A 25,342-nucleotide genomic window follows, 5' to 3' on the forward strand; every position below is an offset into this window, starting at 1 on the left:
CCCCCACTACTTAGTTTAAAGCCACAGGTGTCACACTAGCAAACCTGCCTGCCAGAATGTTTGTCCCCCTGCTGTTAAGATGCAACCCGTCCCTTTTGTACAAGTCACCCCTAGCCCAGAAGAGATCCCAGTGGTCCAGAAATCGAAATCCCTGCTCTCTGCACCAGCCCCTCAGCCATAAATTCATACCCTCTATCTCTCTGTTCCTGGCCTCACCAGCACGAGGTACCGGTAGCAGTCCAGAGATAACCACCTTCGACGTCCTACTTCTCAGTGCTTTTCCCAACTCTCTAAACTCCCGCTGTAGCACCTCCTTCCTCTTCCGCCCGACGTCATTCGTGCCCACGTGCACAACGACTTCAGGTTGATCGCCTTCCCTCACTAGGATTTTCTGAAGCCGGTCTGTGATGTGTTGAACCCTGGCACCAGGGAGGCAACAGACCATCCTCAAGTCCCTCTTGCTGCCACAGAATCTTCTGTCCGTCCCTCGGACTATGGAGTCACCGACCACTACGGCTCTTCCAGACTTCGGTCTCCCCTGTCGAGTATCCTTGCCAACAGGTCCGCCACTCGGACTGGAAACGTCTTCTGCCCCGACAGTTCCCAAGAGGGTATACCTATTTGCAATAGGCACAGCCACTGGGGTCTCCTGTAGTCCACGTCCACTCCCCCCTGAAACAGTCTCCCACCTTCGCTCGACCTGGACCCTTGGCGTGACAGCCTCACAATAGGTCCTGTCGAGGAAACTCTCGCATTCTCGGATGGCCCTGAGGTCATCCAACTGCCTCTGCAACTCCACCACACGTCCCTTCAGGAGCTGCACCTGGACACAGTTCTTGCAGGTGTAGCTCCCAGAAGCTCCAGCGACGTCCCTGTCTTCCCACATCCTGCAGGAAACACACCGCACCAACTTTTCCACCATCACCTTGTGCCTATAACCAGCTCTGGTTTGTCCCAAGGAGTCTCCCATAACACCATGACCCTTTAGTTTAGTTTAGTTTAGAGATACAGTGCGGAAACAGGCTCTTCGGCCTGCACCGACCAGCGATCCCCGCACACTAACAATATCCCACACACACAGAAAATAGATGCCGGAGGAAGCCATTCGGCCCTTCGAGCCAGCACCGCCATTCATTGTGATCACGGCTGATCATCCACAATCAGTAACCCGTGCCTGCCTTCTCCCTTGATATCCGCTAGCCCCTCATATCCCTTGATTCCACTAGCCCCCCGAGCTCTATCCAACTTTCTTAAATCCATCCAGTGATTTGGCCTCCACTGCCCTCTGCGGCAGAGAATGCCACAAATTCACAACTCTCTGGGTGAAAAAGTTCCTTCTCACCTCACTTTTAAATGGCCTCCCCTTTATCCTTAGACTGTGTGGCCCCTGGTTCTGGACTCCCCCAACATTGGACACTCGGGACAATTTACATTTATACCAAGCCAATTAGCCAGCCGACAAACCTGCACGTACTTGGGAGTGTGGGAGGAAACCGGAACTACCCGGAGAAAAGCCACGCAGGACACGGGGAGAACGTACAAACTCCGTACAGGCGGCACCTGTGGTCAGGGTCGAACACGGTATCCGGCGCTGTGAGGGGCAGTGTTAGTGTGTGCGGGGACCACTGGTCGGCAGGGACTCGGTGTGTCGAAGGGCCTGTTTCCGCGCTGTATCTCCAAACAAGGTTGAGCTGTGGGATCCCACCCATGGAAGATGGAACCCGGGACGACCAGACAAGACCATGCTGAAGACATTGATGGAAGACGCGTACATAGAGACTAAAGAGTGTACGTAGAGATTAAAATCGTTGGAAACATTAGCGACGCAGTGGTGCTGGTTTCCGACGGGCACGGTGATGGACGCCCCACACCTCTCTGTCCTCCATACAGCCGGCAGCCGGACAGAGAGGTGTGGGGCGTCCATCACCGTGCCCGTCGGAAACCAGCACCACTGCGTCGCTAATGTTTCCAACGATTTAATTATCTTTAAAAAAAACTAATTAATTATTAAATTAATTAAATCTCTAAATTAAACTAAACCAAAAGCACACCCTGCCTCAGAAAAGCAGCCAACATAATAAAAGGCCCCACTCTTCGCTTGGCTAGCTTACAACCCAGTGGTATTCTTGCTATTGAGGGCGTGCAGCGTAGGTTCACTAGGTTAATTCCCGGAATGGCGGGACTGTCGTAAGTTGAAAGACTGGAGCGGCTAGGCTTGTCTACACTGGAATTTAGAAGGATGAGAGGAGATCTTATCGAAACGTATAAGATTATTAAGGGGTTGGACACGTTAGAGGCAGGAAACATGTTCCCAATGTTGGGGGAGTCCAGAACCAGGGGCCACAGATACGGTGCACATCCTCTCCACATCCACTGTATCCAGGCCTGCATGTTGGAGGCGGGTTTAGAGTTTAGTTTAGAGATACAGCGCGGAAACAGGCCCTTCGGCCCACCGGGTCCGCGCCGACCAGCGATCCCCGAACATTAACACTCTCCTACACCCACCAGGGACAATTTAAAAAAAAAACATTGACCAAGCCAATTAACCTACAAACCTGCACGTCTTTGGAGTGTGGGAGGAAACCGAAGATCTCGGAGAAAACCCACGCAGGTCACGGGGAGAACGTACAAACTCCGTACAGACAGCACCCGCGGTCGGGATGGAACCCGGGTCTCCGGCGCTGCATTCGCTGTGATATATTCCTTTATTCGTCCCACACCGGGGAAATTTACAGTGTTACAGCAGCAAAGTGGACAGCAAGAGAGCATTCATTATCAATAAAAGTAAAGACAAGGAGAAATTGTCATTTGTTTCCATGTGTTCTTAGCTGTTATTGTTGACTCGTCTGCTGGGAGCAGTGCTGGTTGTGCAGTCTCACAGCAGCGGGAAGGAAGGACCTGCTATATCTCTCCTTCACGCACTTGGGGTGAAGGAGTCTGTCACTGAAGGAGCTACTCAGTGCAGTGACAGTGTCCTGCATGGGGTGGGAGTTGTTGTCCAGCAGCGATGTTAACTTTGCCATCAACCTCCTCTCTCCCACCACCTGCACTGAGTCGAGGGGGCAACCCAGGACAGAGCTGGCCTTCCTGACCAGCTTGTCGAGTCTCTTCCCCTCCGCTGTTGAGATGCTGCTGCTCCAGCAGACCACTCCATACAAAATGGCCGATGCAACCACCGTGTTGTAGAAGGTCCTTAGGAGTGCCCCCTGCACTCCAAAGGACCTGAGTCTCCTCAGCAGATAAAGTCTGCTCTGTAGTATAAGAAAATAACTGCAGATGCTGGTACAAATTGAAGGTATTTATTCACAAAATGCTGGAGTAACTCAGTAGGTCAGGCAGCATCTCAGGAGAGAAGGAATGGGTGACGTTTCGGGTCGAGACCCTTCTTCAGACTGATGTCGGGGGGACGGGACAAAGGAAGGATATAGGTGGAGACAGGAAGATAGAGGGAGATCTGGGAAGGGGGAGGGGAAGAGAGGGACAGAGGAACTATCTAAAGTTGGAGAAGTCGATGTTCAAACCACTGGGCCGCAAGCTGCCCAGGCGAAATATGAGGTGCTGTTCCTCCAATTTCCGGTGGGCCTCACTATGGCACTGGAGGAGGCCCATGACAGAAAGGTCAGACTGGGAGTGGGAGGGGGAGTTGAAGTGCTCAGCCACCGGGAGATCAGGTTGGTCAATGCGGACCGAGCTCTGTGAGTCTGTAAGGCGGCCACTCTGCCCCCGTGCACGCCGCTGGTGGGGGTTCACCTACCTGGGCATGAAGATGGAGTTGTGCAGGAAGTTCTCGAAGGATTTCTGGAACATGACCTCCTCGGCCTCGGCGTTGATCTCGGCCTGGGTCTTGGGGCAGGCGCAGCACTTCCCGTGGCCCGCCTTGCCCGACGACTTGGAGTCGCCACCGTCCAGGTCGATGGTCCCGGTGGCAGAGATCCTGGTGGGCAGCTTCAGACCTGGGGAAGTCACCACGGCAACCGAGTCGGTTAAGGGGCTGTCCCAGTTACTGCCTGCGACTGAGCAAAGAGGTCCTTCTGCAGTTGTACAGGGCCCTTGTGAGACCGCACCTGGAGCACTGTGTGCAGTTGTACAGGGCCCTTGTGAGACCGCACCTGGAGCACTGTGTGCAGTTGTACAGGGCCCTAGTGAGACCGCACCTGGAGTACTGTGTGCAGTTGTACAGGGCCCTTGTGAGACCGCACCTGGAGCACTGTGTGCAGTTGTACAGGGCCCTAGTGAGACCGCACCTGGAGTACTGTGTGCAGTTGTACAGGGCCCTAGTGAGACCGCACCTGGAGTACTGTGTGCAGTTGTACAGGGCCCTAGTGAGACTGCTCCTGGAGTACTGTGTGCAGTTGTACAGGGCCCTAGTGAGACCGCACCTGGAGCACTGTGTGCAGTTGTACAGGGCCCTAGTGAGACCGCACCTGGAGTACTGTGTGCAGTTGTACAGGGCCCTAGTGAGACTGCTCCTGGAGTACTGTGTGCAGTTGTACAGGGCCCTAGTGAGACCGCACCTGGAGTACTGTGTGCAGTTGTACAGGGCCCTAGTGAGACCGCACCTGGAGTACTGTGTGCAGTTGTACAGGGCCCTAGTGAGACTGCTCCTGGAGTACTGTGTGCAGTTGTACAGGGCCCTAGTGAGACCGCACCTGGAGTACTGTGTGCAGTTTTGGTCTCCAAATTTGAGGAAGGACATTCTTGCTATTGAGAGCGTGCAGCGTAGGTTCACTAGGTTAATTCCCGGAATGGCGGGACTGTCGTATGTTGAAAGAGTGGAGCGACTAGGCTTGTATACACTGGAATTTAGAAGGATGAGAGGGGATCTTATCGAAACATATAAGATTATTAAGGGGTTGGACACGTTAGAGGCAGGAAACATGTTCCCAATGTTGGGGGGAGTCCAGAACAAGGGGCCACAGTTTAAGAATAAGGGGTGGGCCATTTAGAAAGGAGATGAGGAAAAACTTTTTCAGTCGGAGAGTTGTGAATCTGTGGAATTCTCTGCCTCAGTGCTGCATTCGCTGTAAGGCAGCAACTCTACCGCTGCGCCACCGTGTCCCTCAGCAACCTCCGGCATTCCAGAGAAAACAATCCAAGCCCGTCCACCCCTCTCCCTGTTGCTAATACACCCTAATCCAGGCATCATCCTGGTAAACCTGCTCCACACCTTTTCCACAGCCTCCACATCCTCACGGTAGAGTCATAGAGTGATACAGTGTGGAAACAGCCCCTCTGGCCCAACTTGCCCACACCGCCAACACGCCCCATCTACACTAGTTCCACCTGCCCGTCTTTGGCTCATATCCCTCCAACCCTGTCCTTTGAGGAAGGACATCCTTGTAATTGAGGCAGTGCAGCGTAGGTTCACGAGATTGATCCCTGGGATGGCGGGACTGTCGTATGAGGAAAGACTGAAAAGACCCGGCTTGTATTCACTGGAGTTTAGAAGGATGAGAGGGGATCTTATAGAAACATATAAAATTATAAAAGGACTGGACAAGCTAGATGCAGGAAAAATGTTCCCAATGTTGGGGGAGTCCAGAACCAGGGGCCACACAGTCTAAGAATAAAGTGGAGGCCATTTAAAACTGAGGTGAGAAGGAACTTTTTCACCCAGACAGTTGTGAATTTGTGGAATTCTCTGCCACAGAGGGCAGTGGAGGCCAAATCACTGGATGGATTTAAGAGAGTTAGATAGAGCTTTAGTGGAATCAAGGGATATGGGGAGAAGGCAGGCACGGGTTATTGATTGTGGATGATCAGCCATGATCACAATGAATGGCGGTGCGTACAGGCTCGAGGGGCCGAATGGCCTCCACATGCACCTATTTTCTATGTTTCTATCCATGTACCTCTCCAAATGTTCTTCAAATGTTGTGATAGGACCTGCCTCAACCACCTCCTCCGGCACATGTCTACCACCCTGTGTGTAAAAAAGTTGTCCCTCAGGTTCCTCCTAAATCTTTCCTCCCTCACCCTCTGGTTCTTAATTCCCCGGCCCTGGGTGAAAGGCCCTGCTCATTTACCCAGTCTATTCCTCTCATGATCTTATACGCCTGTATACCATCACCCCTCATCCTCCTGCGCTCCAAGGAATAAAGTCCTAGCCTGCTCAACCTCTCCCTGTAGCTCAGGCCCTCGAGTCATAGAGCCGGACAGGGTGGGGGAAAGGCCCTTCGGCCCAACTTGCCCATGCTGGCCGAGTCCTGAGATCCGAGGAAGATGGCGCCCAACCCGGACCACAGAAGCAGATCCACAAACTCATGTTACAATCTCCCCCACACTCTTCGATCTCTACTCCTACAACATTTCCTACTGTAACTATGATATCTGCACACTGTAAATTACTCTATTGTAATCATGTACTGTCTTTCCGCTGACTGGATAGGACACAACAAAAAGCTTTTCACTGCACCTCAGTAGAGGTGACAATAAACTAAACTGACAGTGTGTAGGAAGGAACTGCAGATTACACTGAGGATAGACACAAAATGCTGGAGTAACTCAGCGGGACAGACAGCATCTCTGGAGAGAGGGATCTCTGGGCTTGTATTCACTGGAATCTAGAAGGATGTAGGGGGTCTTATTGAAACATATAAGATTATTAAGGGGTTGGACACGCTAGAGGCAGGAAACATGTTCCCAATGTTGGGGGAGTCCATAACCAGGGGCCACAGTTTAAGAATAAGGGGCAGGCCATTTAGAACGGAGATGAGGAAAAACTTTTTCACTCAGAGTTGTGAATCTGTGGAATTCTCTGCCTCAGAAGGCAGTGGAGGCCAATTCTCTGAATGCTTTCAAGAGAGAGCTAGATAGAGCTCTTAATGATAGCAGAGTCAGGGGGTATGAGGAGAAGGCAGGAACGGGGTACTGATTGAGGATGATCAGCTATGATCACATTGAATTCAAGGGAGAGCTAGATAGAGCTCATAAGGATAGCGGAGTCAGGGGGTATGGGGAGAAGGCAGGAACGGGGTACTGATTGAGGATGATCAGCCATGATCACATTGAATGGCGGTGCTGGCTCGAAGGGCCGAATGGCCTCCTCCTGCACCTATTGTCTGTTGAACGGGTGACATTTTGGGTCGAGATCCTTCTTCAGACCTCTGAAGAAAGGACTCGACCTGAAACGTCGCCCATTCCTTCTCTCCAGAGATGCTGCCCGTCCCGCTGAGTTACTCCAGCACTTTGTGTCTGTCTTTGATAAAAGGAGAATACATCCGATGGATGTTTCTCCAGGGACGCTGCCTGGCCCGCTGTGTATTTCAAGCGGCCTTGCACCATATGTTTTGAAGCCCTCCGCGCCTTCTCACCCCACCCCCCCTTCTCCCCCTGCCCGCCGTGCCGTGACCGCCTGTACCTTTGTGGCAGTAGTCGTGCAGGTAGAGCTCAGCATCCTCGGGCTGCCGCTGCCAGCGCACCAGGTAGTAGGTGATGTTCCCGTTGGAGAAGGCCGGGAGCTTCCACTTCACCACCAGCTGCGACGAGGAATTGGACACCGACACCACGTCCAGGGGAACGGAGGGAGCTGGGGGGGGGAAGCGGGCACAGCACAACGTTGACCGCCGCGGCCACCTCACCAATCACAGCAGCAGCAGCATCACAGGCACCAGCTCACCTCGTACGTCGCTGGCATTTACAGGAGAAGGGGAGATGCAACGAGACCTGGGTGTCGTGGTGCACCAGTCATTGAAAGTAGGCATGCAGGTGCAGCAGGCAGTGAAGAAAGCGAATGGTATCTTGGCATTCATAGCGAGGGGATTTGAGTATAGGAGCAGGGAGGTTCTGCTGCAGTTGTACAGGGCCTTGGTGAGACCACACCTGGAGTATTGCGTACAGTTTTGGTCTCCTAATCTGAGGAAAGACATTCTTGCCATAGAGGGAGTACAGAGAAGGTTCACCAGATTGATCCCTGGGATGGCAGGACTTTCATATGAAGAAAGACTGGATAGACTCGGCTTGTACTCGCTGGAATTTAGAAGATTGAGGAGGGATCTTATAGAAACTTACAAAATTCTTAAGGGGTTGGACAGGCTAGATGCAGGAAGATTGTTCCCGATGTTGGGGAAGTCCAGAACAAGGGGTCACAGTTTAAGGATAAGGGGGAAGTCTTTTAGGACCGAGATGAGAAGGGTTTTTTTCACACAGAGAGTGGTGAATCTGTGGAATTCTCTGCCACAGAAGGTAGTGGAGGCCAGTTCATTGGCTATATTTAAGAGGGAGTTAGATGTGGCCCTTGTGGCTAAAGGGATCAGGGGGTATGGAGAGAAGGCAGGTACGGGATACTGAGTTGGATGATCAGCCATGATCATATTGAATGGCGGTGCAGGCTCGAAGGGCCGAATGGCCTACTCCTGCACCTATTTTCTATGTTTCTATGTTTCTATGACCCGTTGGGCCCAAACCTCTCCTGCATTGGTGCAGCACCCTCTCTCCCCCCTTACCCCCTCCCCACTCTTCCCCACCCCATCCCCCTCAACCCCCCTTATCCTCCCTCCTCCCCCCCTCCCCCCTCCCGGGCGGGTTCGTAGTATAATTGGCTTCTATAAATCATCCCTAGCGTGTGGGATAGAACTAGTGTGAACGGGGGAGCACTGGTCGGCGCGGACTCGGTGGGTTGAAGGGCCCGTTAACTAGTGTTAACAGTGTTAACTATTAACTAGTGTTAACTATTTGTTAACTAATGTTAACTATAGTGTTAACTAGTGTTAACTATTAACTAGTGTGAACGGGTGATTGCTGGTCAGCACGGACTTGATGGGCTGAAGGGCCTGTTTCCACACTGTGTCTCTAAACTAGTGTGAACGGGTGATTGTTGGTCAGCACGGACTTGATGGGCTGAAGGGCCTGTTTCCACACTGTGTCTCTAAACTAAACTAGTGTGAACAGGTGATTGTTGGTCGGCATGGATTGATGGGCCGAAGGACCTGTTTCCGCGCTGTGTCTCTAAACTAAACTAATTAGCTAATCGAACTAAACTCATGCTCTCCTCTGCTTTATATATCTAAGTTGGTGACCACCTATCCCAGTTTAGATGCCACCTGAAAAAGATGCCCCAGCTATCTTAGTTTAGAGATACAGTGCGGAAACAGGCCCTTTTGGCCCACCGGGTCCGCGCCGCCCAGCGATCCCCGCACACTAACACTATCCTACACCCACTAGGGACAGTTTTCACATTTACCCAGCCAATTAACCTACAAACCTGTACGTCTTTGGAGTGTGGGAGGAAACGGAAGATCTCGGGGAAAACCCACGCAGGTCACGGGGAGAACGTACAAACTCCGCACAGACGGCGCCCGTAGTCGGGATGGAACCCGGGTGTCCGGCGCTGCATTCGCTGTAAGGCAGTAACTCTACCGTTGCCACCATCTTGTAGAGGCCCGGTGCTTCTACAAGAGGGTGAATGAGGTGCACGGCTATGTTGACCTACCCGAGGCGTTGGTCTGGATGTAGATGATTTCACTCTTCGCTCCGTAGTTGCGGCCATCTTCGGAGGTGGCGAGCGTGATGGCCTTGACGAAGATGGCGTACTGGGTCCAGGGCTTGAGGTTGGACAGGTAGACTCCCGGCTCCTGCGCCTTGCTCTGGGGCAGGTCGACGTCCACCATGCTCCAGCTGTTGGATCCGCACGCGTCCTGCCCGTCGTACTCCGTCAGGTTCTGGAACGGCCTGGGGGAGGGAGACACAACTCGAGGCTTCACCACCGACCGGGAGAACGCTCAACGGCAACCACGAGACACACGCCCAATGGACAGAGGCAGAATGCTGGGGTAACTCAGCGCGACAGGCAGCATCTTCAGAGATACAGCGCGGAAACGGGGCCTTCGGCCCACCAGGCCCGCGCCGACCAGCGAGCAATAGGCAATAGGTGCAGGAGGAGGCCATTCAGCCCTTCGAGTCAGCACCACCATTCAATGTGATCATGGCTGATCATTCTCAATCAGTACCCCTTTCCTGCCTTCTCCCCGTACCCCCTGACTCCGCTATCCTTAAGAGCTCTATCTAGCTCTCTCTTGAATGCATCCAGAGAATTGGCCTCCATTGCCTTCTGAGGCAGAGAATTCCACAGATTCACAACTCTCTGACTGAAAATGTTTTTCCTCATCTCCGTTCTAAATGGCCTACCCCTTATTCTTAAACTGTGGCCCCTGGTTCTGGACTCCCCCAACATTGGGAACATGTTTCCTGCCTCTAACGTGTCCAACCCCTTAATAATCTTATACGTTTCGATAAGATCCCCTCTCATCCTTCTAAATTCCAGTGTATACAAGCCTAGCCGCTCCAGTCTTTCAACATATGACAGTCCCGCCATTCCGGGAATTAACCTAGTAAACCTACGCTGCACAACCATTGTTGTTGGGCTGTGGCAAAGGTGGTGATGAGTGGTAACTTTGAGATTCCGTGGCAATTCTTCTAGTCCACCCCCACCTTCCCAGCTCAGAAACTATTCAATTCAATATTGATTGTGAACTGTGAACTGAGGCAGCACGGTGGCGCAGCGGTAGAGTTGCTGCCTTACAGCGAGTGCAACGCCGGAGACCCGGGTTCCATCCCGACTACGGGCGCCGTCTGTACGGAGTTTGTACGTTCTCCCCGTGACCTGCGTGGGTTTTCCCCCGAGATCTTCGGTTTCCTCCCACACTCCAAAGACGTGCAGGTTTGTATGTTAATTGGCTTGGTAAATGTAAAAACTGTCCCTAGTGTGTGTAGGATAGTGTTAGCGTGCGGGGATCGCTGGGCAGCGCGGACCCGGTGGGCCGAAGGGCCTGTTTCCGCGCTGTATCTCTAAACTAAACTCCGGGTCTCTAGCTTTTGACAGACACAGAATGCTGGAGTAACTGAGTGGGGACAGGCAGCATCTCTGGAGAGAAGGAATGGCTGACGTTTTGGGTTTTGTCCGAGATCTTCGGTTTCCTCCCACACTCCAAAGACGTACAGGTTTTGTACCCATCTACCCATCTTCAGACTGGAGGCAAGAGGTCACACCCCGTGGCCATGTGAAGCGGGTGTGGGTAGTGTAAGAAAATAACTGCAGATGCTGGTACAAATCGAAGGTATTTATTCACAAAATGCTGGAGTAACTCAGCAGGTCAGGCAGCATCTCAGGAGAGAAGGAATGGGTGTCGTTTCGGGTCGAGACCCTTCTTCAGACTGATGTCAGGGGGGCGGGACAAAGGAAGGATATAGGTGGAGACAGGAAAGATAGAGGGAGATCTGGGAAGGGGGAGGGGAAGAGAGGGACAGAGGAGCTATCTAAAGTCGGAGAAGTCGATGTTCATACCACTGGGCTGCAAGCTGCCCAGGCGAAATATGAGGTGCTGTTCCTCCAATTTCCGGTGAGCCTCACTATGGCACTGGAGGAGGCCCATGGCAGAAAGGTCAGACTGGGAATGGGAGGGGGAGTTGAAGTGCTCGGCCACCGGGAGATCAGTTTGGCCAACGCGGACCGAGCGCAGGTGTTGAGCGAAGCGATCGCCGAGCCTGCGCTTGGTTTCGCCGATGTAAATAAATTGGCATCTAGTCAGCTGTGGGTGGTGGTGGGCGTGGAAGCGGATGTGGGTGGTGTTGGAGCGTGGGTGGTGTTGGAGCGTGGGTGGTGTTGGGCGTGTGCTGAGGTACTCACGCTTCCTTGTAGTACACGATGAAGCTGATCAAGTCCCTGTAGTCGGGCGGCCGGTAGTGCTCCCACTTCAAGATGATCTTGTTCTTGGCTGTGGAGTTGCTGGTGAATTTCAAGATGTGGCTCTCACCTGACAGAAGATGAAAGCAAAACCATTTTAACCTCAAGGACAAAGTGTGCAGGAACTGCAGAGGCCGGCTTACACATGAAGACAGGCACAGAGTGCTGGAGTAACTCAGCGGGCCAGGCAGCATCCCTGGAGGGAAGCGATGGGTGACGTTTCAGGTCGAGACCGTTCTTCAGACCCTCCCCCCCCCACAAAGTGTTACACACTCCCTCGCACACTCACACAGTGTCACACGCTTACTCACACTCTCGCACTCACTTACAGTATTACTCTCCCACACAACCCAGTGTTACACACTCCCTCACACACATGCAGCGTTACACTCTCTGTTACACGCACACACGGCGTTCCACACTCCATCACACACAGTGTTCCACACTCCATCACAGTGTTACACACTCCAATACACACGTAGTGTCACACTCCCTCAGTGTCACACACACTGTTACACACTCCATCACACACACACAGTTGCACTTCCTCACACACACAGCTACACTCCATCACACATGCACACTCAGTGGTACACACTTCATCACAGTGTTACACACTCCATTACAGTTACACACTCCATCACAGTGTTACACACTCCAATACACACGTACACAGTGTCACACACTCCCTCAGTGTCACACACACTGTTACACACTCCCCCACACACTGTCACACACTGTGTCACACTCCTCCACACACTGTTACACACTCCCACACACAGTGCCCCACTCCCCCACAGTGTCACACACTGTATCCCTCCCCCACACACAGTGTCCCACTCCCCCACAGTGCGGCCCAGTGCTGCGGGTGAACTCACAGGAGGCCCGGTCGCCGTTGGTCCTCTGCTCCATGTCGGACGTGCCCTGGCGGCCCCTGACGCCGGCCAGCTCCACCATGCGGTAGATCTCGGACACGCACAGCTTGGGGTTGAAGGCGAAGTAGACCTTGCCCTGCTTGATGGTGAGGTTGTGTCGGCTCCAGTCCCACAGCTGCTGCAGGTTCTGGTTGTCCAGCACGTAGAAGGAATAGTTGCTGCAGAGTTACACAAGGCAGGCAGGCGGTCAGGAGGCGCAGCAGATAAACTCTGTCGCAGTTACTCACGCAGCAGCTGCCGGGGCAGGGAGCGGGTCGAGAGGGGCAAGGAACTGCACATGCTGCAATAAAAGCTTTTCCCTGTACCTCGGTACACGTGACAATAAACTAAACTGAACTTGCGGCGGTAGAGTTGCCGCCTTACAGCGAACGCAGCGCCGGAGACCCGGGTTCCATCCCGACTACGGGCGCCGTCTGTACGTAGTTTGTACGTTCTCCCCGTGACCTGCGTGGGTTTTCTCCGAGATCTTCGGTTTTCCTCCCACACTCCAAAGACGTACAGGTATGTAGGTTAATTGGCTTGGCAAATGTAATAATTGTCCCTAGTGTGTGTAGGATAGTGTTAGTGTGCGGGGATCGCCGGTCGGCGCGGACCCGGTGGGCCGAAAGGGCCTGTTTCCGCGATGTATCTCTAAACTAGGGAGGAGCCAGCGCTGCCGTCGCAGCTGCGGCTTGCCTGCAGTCCGTCTGTCTTTTGTGTTTTTTGTTGTTTTTGTCTCAATTGTAGTGTTAATATGATGTAGTGTTGTATGTTATGTTTTGGGGGGGGGGTGGGAGGGAACGGGAACTGTAACTGTAACATTCTCTCTCCAGAACGGAGACGCGACCTTTGTTCTGTGCCGTGTCTCCGTTCCCGTTGCGGCCTACCACCGGCCATGCACCTGGGACCACCTGGGTCTCTGGTTCGCAGAGCCCGCGGTCCGGACTCACCACCTGCGGCGCTGGCTGCCTGCGAATGCTGCGACTCGTCTCCGGAGGCTCCGGCGCGGGCCGCGTGGAAGTCGGAAGCCCGCAGGCCCCTGGATGGGGGCCGACATCGGGAGCTCCGGCAGCGGCAGAGGCAACGTGTTCGCCCGCCCCGAATCGCGGGGCTTGGGTCGGCCCGCCACGGACCTTTCACCATCCGGCGCGGCCTGAAATAGGCCGCGGGATTTTTTTTCACCGCCCAGCGGGGGCTTCAATATCGGGAGCCCCGACCGCCCCGACGTGGCAACTCCAACAGCCTGACCGCGGGACAAGACGGCAGGGAAGAGAAAAAGACATTGTGGCCTTCCATCACAGTGAGGAGGGACTGGAGGAGATTCACTGTGATGGATGTTTCTTTTTGTTTGGTGTTAGTTGTGATTGTATGTGTTATTGCATTTTTATTGATTATTCTTATTGGTCTTATTGTTCAACTGCGGGTAATGTTTCATTTCACTACACATTTATGTGTATGGGACAAATAAACGACTATTGACTATTGATATTGAACTAAACTAAAGTGAACTGGAATCTTAAGCAAAACACATGGTGCTGGAGAAACTCAGTGGGTCAGGGAGCAGGTCCATGGGATAACCTTGATCAGCCTTTGCTGGCTTAACCTTGCACTAAACGTTATTCCCTTATCATGTATCTGTACGTGATGCTGTAAGTGGCTCGACTGTAATCATGTATTGTCTTTCCGCTGACTGGTCAGCACGTAACAAAAGCTTTTCACTGTACCTCGGTACACGTGACAATAAACTAAACTAAACGAGGCATCTGTGGAAAATGGACAGATGACATTTCAGATCAGCACCCTCCCTCACCCGACCCAAAACATCTTGTGTATAGACGCTGGTTTACACCGAAGACAGACACAAAATGCTGGAGGAACTCAGCGGGTCAGGCAGCATCTCTGGGGAGAAGGAATGGGAGACGTTTCGGGTCGAGACCCTTCTTCAGACTGAGAGTCAGGGGAGAGGGGAACTAGAGGTAGAAACATAGAAAATAGGTGCAGGAGTAGGCCATTCGGCCCTTCGAGCCTGTACGCACCGCCATTCAATATGATCATGGCTGATCATCCAACTCAGTATCCCGTACCTGCCTTCTCTCCATACCCCCTGATCCCTTTAGCCACAAGGGCCACATCTAACTCCCTCTTAAATATAGCCAATGAACTGGCCTCAACTACCTTCTGTGGCAGAGAATTCCACAGATTCACCACTCTCTGTGTGAAAAAAAAGTTCTCATCTCGGTCCTAAAAGACTTCCCCCTTATCCTTAAACTGTAACCCCTTGTTCTGGACTTCCCCAACATCGGGAACAATCTTCCTGCATCTAGCCTGTCCAACCCCTTATGAAAAGGTATGAAAAGCTACCAAACAAATCAGAGCTGGCACCAAAGCATCATATGTTCATTTCCTCCACAGATGTTGTCTGACCCGCTGAGTTCCTCCAGCACTTTGTGCTTCGTTCAAGATTCCCCGCCAGTAGATTTTCCCATTGACTAATCCAGCTGTTCCATGTCAATGTGCAGGAAGGAACTGCAGATGCTGCTTTGAACAGAAGATAAGACACAAAATACTGGAGTAACTCAGCGGGTCAGACAGCATCTCTGGAGAGAAGGAATGGGTGACATTTCGGTTGACGAGTCTGAAGAAGGGTCTCGACCCGAAACGTCACCCATTCCCTCTCTCCAGAGATGCTGCCTGACCCGCTGAGTTACTCCAGCTTTTTGTGTCTGTCTTTTGTTCTATGTCAACGTTCAGTTCGCGCCAGGGAGAGTCAAGTCACACAGCATGGAAAAAGGCCCTTCGGCCCATCTTGCCCATGCCAACCAAAATGCCCCATGTAAACTAGTCCCACCTCATGGAGTCACAGAGGGATACAGTGTGGAAACAGGCCCTTCGGCCCAACTTGCCCACATGTCCCAGCTACACTAGTCCCACCTGCCTGCGCTTGGTCCATATCCCTCCAAACCTGTCCTATCCACCTGCCAACATTTGGGCCATATCCCTCTAAAACCCTCCCATCCAGGCACCGGTCCAAATGTCCTTTAAATATTGTTATAGCACCTGTCTCAACTACCTCCTCTGGCAGCTCGTTTCATACACCCACCACCCTGTGTGTGAATACGCTGCCCCTCAGATTCCTATCAAAGTTTTCCCCCCTCACTATGTCCTCTGGTCCCTACTCTGGGTAAAAGACTGTGCATCCACCCCATCTATTCCCTTCGTTTAGTTTAGAGATACAGCATGGAAATAGGCCCTTCGGCCCACACCGACCATCGATCACCCATTCCTAACCAGCAAGGATGAGAGGGGATCTTATAGAGACGTATAAAATTATAAAAGGACTGGACAAGCTAGGTGCAGGAAAAACGTTCCCAATGTTGGGCGAGTCCAGAACCAGGGGCCACACAGTCTTAGAATAAAGGGGAGGCCATTTAAAACTGAGGTGAGAAGATACCTTTTCAGTCAGAGAGTTGTGAATTTGTGGAATTCTCTGCCACAGAGGGCAGTGGAGGCCGATTCACTGGATGAATTTAAGAGAGAGTTGGACAGAGCTCTGGGGGCTAGTGGAATCAAGGGATATGGGGAGAAGGCAGGCACGGGTTACTGATTGTGGATGATCAGCCATGATCACAGTGAATGGCGGTGCTGGCTCGAAGGGCCGAATGGCCTCCTCCTGCACCTTATTTTCTATGTTGAGCATATCACCACTTTTTTTCTCTACATATTAGAGGCAACTAAACAAAACAAAATGAACTAAACAAAATTTTACAAAGAGCCTTCATCATATGTTCAATCGGACTTTACTGAAATCTATCTTACACTAACTACAAAACCCTTTACCATGTGTCTGTACACTGTGGAGGGCTTGATTGCAATCATGTAGTCTTTCCACTGACTGGTTAGCATGCAACAAAACAGCTTTTCACTGTACCTCGGTACACGTGACAATAATCTAACCTAAAGTGTGGCACGGTGGCGCAGAGGTAGAGTTGCTGCCTTATCGCACCAGAGACCCAGGTGCCATCCTGACCACGGGTGCTGTCTGTGCGGAGTTTGTAGTTTAGTTTAGAAATACAGCGCAGAAACAGGCCCTTCGGCCCACCGTGTCCGCGCCGACCAGCGATCCCCGCACACTAACACTATCCTACACACACTAGGGACAATGTTTATAAAAGGACTATCCTACACACACTAGGGACAATGTTTACATTTACCAAGCCAATGAACCTACAAACCTGTACGTCTTTGGAGTGTGGGAGGAAAGCGAAGATCTCGGAGAAAACCCACGCAGGTCACGGGGAGAACGTACAAACTCCGTACAGACGGCGCCCGTAGTCGGGATCGAACCCGGGTCTCCGGCGCTGAGGATGGCTTGACTGTAATTATTTACAGTCTTTCCGCTGGCTGGTTAGCACGCAACAAAAAAGCTTTTCACTGTACCTCGGTACACGTGACAATAATCTAAACTGCAGGGCAGCACGGTGGCGCACCGGTAGAGTAGCTGCCAATAGACAATAGACAATAGGTGCAGGAGGAGGACATTCGGCCCTTCGAGCCAGCACCACCAATCAATGCGATCACAGCTGATCATTCTCAATCAGTACCCCGTTCCTGCCTTCTCCCCATACCCCTTGACTCCGCTATCCTTAAGAGCTCTATCCAGCTCTCTCTTGAATGCATTCAGAGAATTGGCCTCCACTGCCTTCTGAGGCAGAGAATTCCACAGATTCACAACTCTCTGACTGAAAAAGTTTTTCCTCATCTCAGTTCTAAATGGCCCACCCCTTATTCTTAAACTGTGTGGCCCCTGGTTCTGGACTCCCCCAACATTGGGAACATGTTTCCTGCCTCTAACGTGTCCAACCCCTGAATAATCTTATACGTTTCGATAAGATCTCCTCTCTTCCTTCTAAATTCCAGTGTGTACAAGCCCAGTCGCTCCAGTCAAGGTTTTAGTCATCTCTTCCAATGATTCAATGGAGCTTGGTGTCCAGTCATGTACAAGCCTAGTCGCGCCAGTCTTTCAACATATGATAGTCCCGCCATTCCGGGAATTAACCTAGTAAACCTACGCTGCACGCCCACGACCACGGGCGCTGTCTGCGCGGAGTTTGTACGTTCTCCCCCTGGCACGGTACATGTGGCATTGATAATGTAAACAGAACCGAACGGTGCGTGTGAAGCAGAGTGCAAGGTCTGATTGAAACGCTATTTCCTATTGAGCTGCACACTTCAGGCGGTCGGTCACTTCAGGCAGTGCAGCAACTGGCCAGATGTTCCAGCTGTGAATGCTGGCTGGCAGAGTGAGGAGGGCGGGGAGAGACTGGGCGTAAATCACATGGACGCTCTGACCTCGCGGGACCGTGGGAGCCAGCGGGAGATTCGCAGACGGCCTCTGACGCTGGGAGTAAGCAGGTTCTCTGGGCTCCGTTCCCCCTCACCGCCACACACACACACACACACCTGGAGTTTCAACTTCTCAAGGGTTGCGGGACTGCTAATGTTTATACAATCTGGCAGCTTTTTTTTTTCCCCCCCTTTCCTTCCCAAGGACTTTATTCAATGATTGCACATTGCAGCGCACCAGAAGGTACAAAAACATTCAATGGTCACGTTGCATCAGGCAGTCATTATAACACGACGGTGTAATTTTTATCTGCAATAAGCTCGACCCCCCTCCCCCACGGGAGGCCTTTAAAGTCCCCGTGGGCACCGCGTGTTCCCTCTCCAGGGACACGCGAGCACGAACGTAACCCCGGAAGAGGGGCGGGCTGCCGGCTCTGGCGTGACCATCGACCGCCCGCTGGCTGGACCCGCGAGCGGCCATCTTGGCCAGGCCCAGGAGCGGCCCTCCCTCCCCCAATCTGGCAGCTTTGAGCGCCTGGAAATCCCTTCGACTGAGCCAAGGAGGAAATCCCACCTTCATTCCAAGTCATCAATCTCACACTTCTTCCCATCGGCGGCAGACTGCAAACTCTCTCCAAACCCCTCGGCCTGCAGTCCATGTGTGCTGCTGCGGCCCCTGCCAAACCCCCCCCCTCCCTCCCGAGCCCTGCACACTGCAGCGTCGCAGCCAAACACTGTGTTGCTGCCTCGCGCAGTCACGCAGTCGAGCAGCTGACCCATGTGCCGATCAAATGGCCTGCATTAGATAGACAATAGACAATAGGTGCAGGAGGAGGCCATTCGGCCCTTCGAGCCAGCACCGCCATTCAATGTGATCATGGCTGATCATTCTCAATCAGTACCCCCGTTCCTGCCTTCTCCCCATACCCCCTGACTCCACTATCCTTAAGAGCTCTATCCAGCTCTCTCTTGAATGCATTCAGAGAATTGGCCTCCACTGCCTTCTGAGGCAGAGAATTCCACAGATTCACAACTCTCTGACCGAAAATGTTTTTCCCCATCTCAGTTCTAAATGGCCTACCCCTTATTCTTAAACTGTGGCCCCTGGTTCTGGACTCCCCCAACATTCGGAACATGTTTCCTGCCTCTAACGTGTCCAACCCCTTAATAATCTTATACGTTTCGATAAGATCCCCTCTCATCCTTCTAAATACCAGTGTATACAAGCCTAGTCGCTCCAGTCTTTCAACATACGACAGTCCCACCATTCCGGGAATTAACCTAGTAAACCTACGCTGCACGCCCGTCAGGACTCGTCCACTTGGGACCGCCCGTTAAGGCGGAAACAGCCCCTTCGGCCCACCGAGTCCGCGCCGACCAGCGATCCCTGTGCATTCTCTGCCTCAGAAGGCAGTGGAGGCCAATTCTCTGAACGCATTCAAGAGAGAGCTAGATAGAGCTCTTAATGATAGCGGAGTCAGGGGGTATGGGGAGAAGGCAGGAACGGGGTACTGATTGAGAATGATCAGCCATGATCACGGTGAATGGCGGTGCTGGCTGGAAGGGCTGAATGGCCTCCTCCTGCACCTATTGTCTATTGTCTAGGAACTCTATCCTACGCACACTAGGGACAATTTATACCAAGCCAATTAACCTACATACCTGCACGTCTTTGGAGTGTGGGATGAAACTGAAGGTCTCGGGGAAAACCCACGCAGGTCACGGGGAGAACGTACAAACTCCGCGCGGACAGCACCCGTAGTCGGGATGGAACCCGGGTCACCGGCGCTGCAAGCGCTGTGAGGCAGCAACTCTACCGCTGCGCCACCGTGACCGCCCGTGTATCTACACTGTCATTGCCCTCTCACCGACCTGGCCCTTCCCCTCATGTGAGCAGCTCAGATGAATGACAAGGCTCCATTTCCACAGCACTTAGACCAAGATCTGAAAGAAGCCTTGACTAGGCCAAGATCTGAAAGATGCCTTGACTAGGCCAAGATCTGAAAGATACAGCGAGGAAACAGGCCCTTCAGCCCACCGAGTCCACACCAACCAGTGATTGCAAAGCGTTTGAGCTGCTGCCTTACCCGGGTCCGGTCCTGACTCTCTCTCTATTTCTCTCTCTATTTCTCTCTCTCTCTATTTCTCTCTCTATTTCTCTCTCTATTTCTCTCTCTATTTCTATTTCTATTTCTCTCTCTCTCTCTCTCTCTCTCTCTCTCTCTCTCTCTCTCTCTCTCTCTCTTTTTCTCTCTCTCTGCCTCCCTCTCCCTCTCTCTCTCTTTTTCCCCCTCTCTTCCTCTCTCCCCCTCTCTCTCTCTTTCCAGTGCCCTCCCTCTCTTTTTCTTCCTATCTCCCCCCTCACTCTCTCTCTCTCTATCACCTTCTCTCCCTCTCCCTCTTTTTCTTCCTCTCTCCCTCTCCCTCTCTCTCTCTCTATCTCTCACTCTCTTTTTTTCGCTCTCTTCCTCTCCCCCCTCTCTCTCTCTCTCCATCGCCCTCCCTCCCTCTCTCTCTCTCTCTCCATCGCCCTCCCTCCCTCTCTCTTTTTCTTCCTCTCTCCCCCTCCCTTTCCCTCTCTCCACCCCCCCCTCCCTCTCACTCTGTCTCCTCTCTCAATCCTCACTCCACCCTGTTCTATGCCTGCTTCAGGGCGCAAGTCTGCCCATTCCATATTGAGTCTCACCGCCCTTTGAAATGGGATTTATTCCGCATTTTTCCGCCGTGATTCACGTCAGGGAAGGGAAGGGAGAGGGATATTTGGCCGCGTGGCTCTGCTGAAAGGTGAGAAACATTGGCCCCTTCTCCGTCAGTTTGCCGCGGCCTTGCCGGCTCTCCCTGATCGCATCGCATCTGATCAAATTAGTGGCTCCACTCGTCCAAAGCCGTGCACATGAACAGGAATAGCCCCCAGGCAGGCAGCAGATTGCCACTGACCTGGGCTATTAGCTCCACCTCTTCACCTTTGCTCAGTGCCTCTTGGAGCCAGCCAGGCTAGGCCAGACCAGGCCGGGCCGGGCAAATGCCCAGCAATCCAGCAACATTTCTGTTGCTCGTAGCTACACGTTTATTTTTTCAACGATCGATCGCAAGTAGACACAAAGTGCCGGAGAAACTCAGCGGGTCAGGCAACATCTCTGGAGAGAAGGGATGGGTGACGTTTCGGGTCGAGACCCTTCTTCGGACTGATTGCAAGACGCAGCCTAGAGACAGGCCCTTCGGCCCGCCGAGTCCATCGGTCGATCGCCCGTCCACGCTGGCTCTGTCATCTCGCTGTCTCATCCACTCCCTACGCACGAGGGCCAATTAACCTACAAACCTTCGGGACGTGGGAGGAAGCCCGGGTCTGAAGGAGAACGTGCAAACTCCGCACAGACAGCATCGAACCCAAGTCTGTGACGCTGAGAGGCAGCAACTCTACCGCTGCGCCACCGTGCCACCCTCTCACCCCACCACCACACACCCATGTTTGGTCCATTATAAGTCTCGCCCTTTTTTGGACCCTTGCATGGGCACCTCTCAATTTCCACTATCCTTTGGCTGCAGAGATACTTTGCGGACAGTTCATTAGTCACAGGAGCAGAATTAGACCATTCGGCCCATCGACTCTACTACGCCATTCCAACATGGCTGATCTATCTTTCCCTCTCAACCCCACTCTCCTGCCTTCTCCCCGTAACCTTTGACGCCCTTACTAATCAAGTATCTGTCAATATCTGCGTTAAAAACACCCAATGTCCTGGCCTCCACAGCCGTCTGTGTCAATGAATTACACAGCTTTCACCCCGAGAGTTTCCTATTTTCTATGTTTCTACTTACCTATTAAACCTTTGGGATTTATAGGTTAATGTTCAAAAGTGATCGGAGCAGAATTAGGCCATTCGGCCCATCGAGTCTACCCTGCCATTCAATCATGGCTGATCTATTTTTCCCAATGTTGGGGAGTCCAGAACCAGGGGCCACACAGTCTAAGAATAAAGGGGAGGCCATTTTAAACTGAGGTGAGAAAAAAACTTCTTCACCCAGAGAGATGTGAATTTGTGGAATTCTCTGCCACAGAGGGCAGTCAGTGGAGGCCTATTCTCTGGATGAATTTAAAAGAGAGTTGGATAGAGCTCTGGGGGCAAATGGAATCAAGGGATATGGGGAGAAGGCAGGCACGGGTTACAGATTGTGGATGATCAGCCATGATCACAATGAATGGCGGCGCTGGCTCGATGGGCCGAATGGCCTCCTCCTGCACCTATTTTCTATGTGTCTATGTGTTTACCCACCCTCTGAGGACATTCTTCCTCATCTCCTTTCTCAAGGCACGCCAGTCTAAGGTGCTGGAGATCACAGCCAGTGGGAATAGTGTTTGCCCACCATCTCCCTGGTTGCACTCAGATGGTCTTAAGAGGCTGCAACTAGATTCAGAAGCAACCCAGGAGGCCGCAGAGAAGCCGTTGGGGGGGGGGGGGGGGGGTAGGGTGACTGCCGAGAGGAATCACAAAGGAGAGCCCGGCACGGAATTCTCTGCCACTGTGGAATTCTCTGCTGCAGAAGGCAGTGGAGGCCAATACACTGGATGTTTTCAAGAGGGAGTTGGAGATAACCTTTAGGTTGGTTTAGTTTAGAGATACAGCGCGGGAAACAGGCCCTTCGGCCCACCGGGTCCGCGCCGCCCAGCGATCCCCGCACCCTGACACCATCCTACACCCACTAGGGACAGTGTAGGATGGTGTTAATGTGCGGGGATCGCTGGTCGGCGTGGAACCCGGTGGGCCGAAGGGCCTGTTTCCGCGATGTATCTCCAAACTAAAAACAGGCTCTTCGGCCCGACCTGCCCATGCTGACAACATACACCATCCACACTACCCGTAGACAATAGACAATAAGTGCAGGAGGAGGCCATTCGGCCCTACGAGCCAGCACCGCCATTCAATGTGATCATGGCTGATCATTCTCAATCAGTACCCCGTTCCTGCCTTCTCCCCATACCCCCTGACTCCGCTATCCTTAAGAGCTCTATCCAGCTCTCTCTTGAATGCATTCAGAGAATCGGCCTCCACTGCCTTCTGAGGCAGAGAATTCCACAGATTCACAACTCTCTGACTGAAAAAGTTTTTCCTCATCTCCGTTCTAAATGGCCTACCCCTTATTCTTAAACTGTGGCCCCTTGTTCTGGACTCCCCCGACGTTGGGAACATGTTTCCTGCCTCTAACGTGTCCAACCCCTTAATAATCTTATACGTTTCGATAAGATCCCCTCTCATCCTTCTAAATTCCAGTGTATACGAGAGAGAGAGAGAGAGGGAGAAGGGAGAGGGAGAGAGGGGGAGAGAGAGAGAGAGAGAGAGGGAGAGGGAGAGGGAGAGAGGGAGAGAGGGAGAGAGAGAGAGAGAGAGAGAGAGAGAGAGAGAGAGAGAGAGAGAGAGAGAGAGAAGGGAGAGGGAGAGAGGGAGAGGGAGAGGGAGAGAGAGAGAGAGAGAGAGAGAGAGAGAGAGAGAGGAGAGGAGAGGGAGAAGGGAGAGGGAGAAGGGAGAGGAGAGGGAGAGGGAGAGGGAGATGAGAGAGAGAGAGAGAGAGAGAGAGAGAGAGAGAGAGAGAGAGAGAGAGAGAAGAGAGAGAGAGAGAGAGAGAGAGAGAGAGAGAGAGGAGAGAGAGAGAGGAGAGGAGAGAGAGAGAGAGAGAGAGCGAAAGAGGAGAGAGAGAGAGAGAGAGAGAGGAGAGAGAGAGAGAGAGTCAAGTCAATTTTATTTGTATAGCGCATTTAAAAACAACCCACGTTGACCAAAGTGCTGCACATCTGGAGAGAGAGAGACAGACGCACAGCACGGAGACAGGCCCTTCGCCCACCTTGTCAAGGTGACTCACCCTTCGAGATGCTCCTCCCCATTGATGTAGCGCAGGCTCTTGAAGAAGGAGAGGACACCAGAGCGTAGGAGTGGTGGATCTTCAGGTACCCCGTGATGGTCTCGATTCGGCCGAGATTGGCCTCCAGCTCCGCAGCGATGTTGTCTGATGGAGGGGGGGGGGGGGGGGGGGGGGTGGTGGGCAAGAGAGACGGTCAAACATACTGTGGAACAGAGCAACCGCAGATGCTGCTTTACACAAAGGAACATAACGGAGAAGTTCACCGCTGGGGAACATAGCTAACGAAGTGCTGGAGTAACTCAGCGGGCCCCGGCACCATCTTTGGACCTTAGGCAAGAGTCAAGGTTGTTTGGTAGACACACAATGCTGGAGTAACTCAGCGGGCCCGGCACCATCTTTGGACCTTAGGCAAGAGTCAAGGTTGTTTGGTAGACACACAATGCTGGAGTAACTCAGCGGGCCCAGCACCATCTTTAGGCTTTTAGACAAGAGTCAAGGGTAATATATTGTCAAGTCAGTCAAGTCAATTTTATTTGTATAGCACATTTAAAGTACGTTTCAATGAGGTCCCCCCCCCCCACCCTCATCCTTCTAAACTCCAAAGACGTACAGGTATGTAGGTTAATTGCTGGGTAAATGTAAAAATTGTCCCTAGTGGGTGTGGGATAGTGTTAATGTGCGGGGATCGCTGGGCGGCACGGACTTGGAGGGCCGAAAAGGCCTGTTTCCCGGCTGTATATATATATGATGATAAACTTCAGTGAGTACAGGCCCAGTGCTGTCAGAAGCTATGTTAACATGTTAATATGTTAAGCATCATGCGTGTGCGTGCCTGGGTGGCGGTACTCTATTGCAGAGAAGGTGAGGCGATATCTCACCATGTTTACATGCCGGAGTTTAGTTTAAATTGGCATCATTTCCAGCACAGACACTGTGGGCCGAAGGGCCTGTTTATGTGCTGTACCGTTTAGTTTAGAAATACAGCACGGAAACAGGCCATTTGGCCCACACCAAGTCCACGCTGATCATCGATCACCCCTTCACACTAAGTCAAAGTCAAGTCCATTTTATTTGTACAGCACATTTAAAAACAACCCACGTTGACCAAAGTGCTGTACATCAGTTCAGGTACTAAGAAATGAACATACAATGGCCCACAAACATAACAGCACATACATAAACAGTTCACAGCGCCCCCTCAGAGGGCCTCAAACGCTAGGGAGTAGAAATAGGTTTTGAGCCTGGACTTAAAGGAGTGGATGGAGGGGGCAGTTCTGATGGGGAGAGGGATGCTGTTCCACAGTCTAGGAGCTGCAACCGCAAAAGCGCGGTCACCCCTGAGCTTAAGCCTAGACCGCGGGATAGTGAGTAGCCCCCAAGTCGGCCGACCTGAGGGACCTGGAGATAGAGTGGTGGGTTAGAAGATTTTTGATATGGGAGGGGGGGAAGCCCGTTTAGGGCTTTGTATGTGAATAGGAGAGCTTGAGGCTGATTCTGTACTGTACTGGGAGCCAGTGGAGAGAGGCCAGAATCGGGGTGATGTGGTCCC

The 25,342-nt window shown here is 52.5% G+C and overlaps 1 protein-coding gene across 1 annotated transcript in view; it reads right to left on the reverse strand.

The window, feature by feature from the left end:
- Positions 1–25,342, reverse strand: part of LOC144610868 (insulin-like growth factor 1 receptor) — a 75,742-nt gene that overhangs the window by 36,155 nt on the left and 14,245 nt on the right. Inside the window, 7 exon segments of the mRNA XM_078429837.1 lie at positions 3,755–3,953; positions 7,361–7,528; positions 9,431–9,669; positions 11,624–11,750; positions 12,559–12,773; positions 23,794–23,848; positions 23,851–23,937. Coding sequence (XP_078285963.1) covers positions 3,755–3,953; positions 7,361–7,528; positions 9,431–9,669; positions 11,624–11,750; positions 12,559–12,773; positions 23,794–23,848; positions 23,851–23,937 — 1,090 coding nt within the window.

The sequence above is a fragment of the Rhinoraja longicauda genome, chromosome 38 (assembly GCF_053455715.1).
Source record: "Rhinoraja longicauda isolate Sanriku21f chromosome 38, sRhiLon1.1, whole genome shotgun sequence".
Classification (NCBI taxonomy): domain Eukaryota; kingdom Metazoa; phylum Chordata; class Chondrichthyes; order Rajiformes; family Arhynchobatidae; genus Rhinoraja; species Rhinoraja longicauda.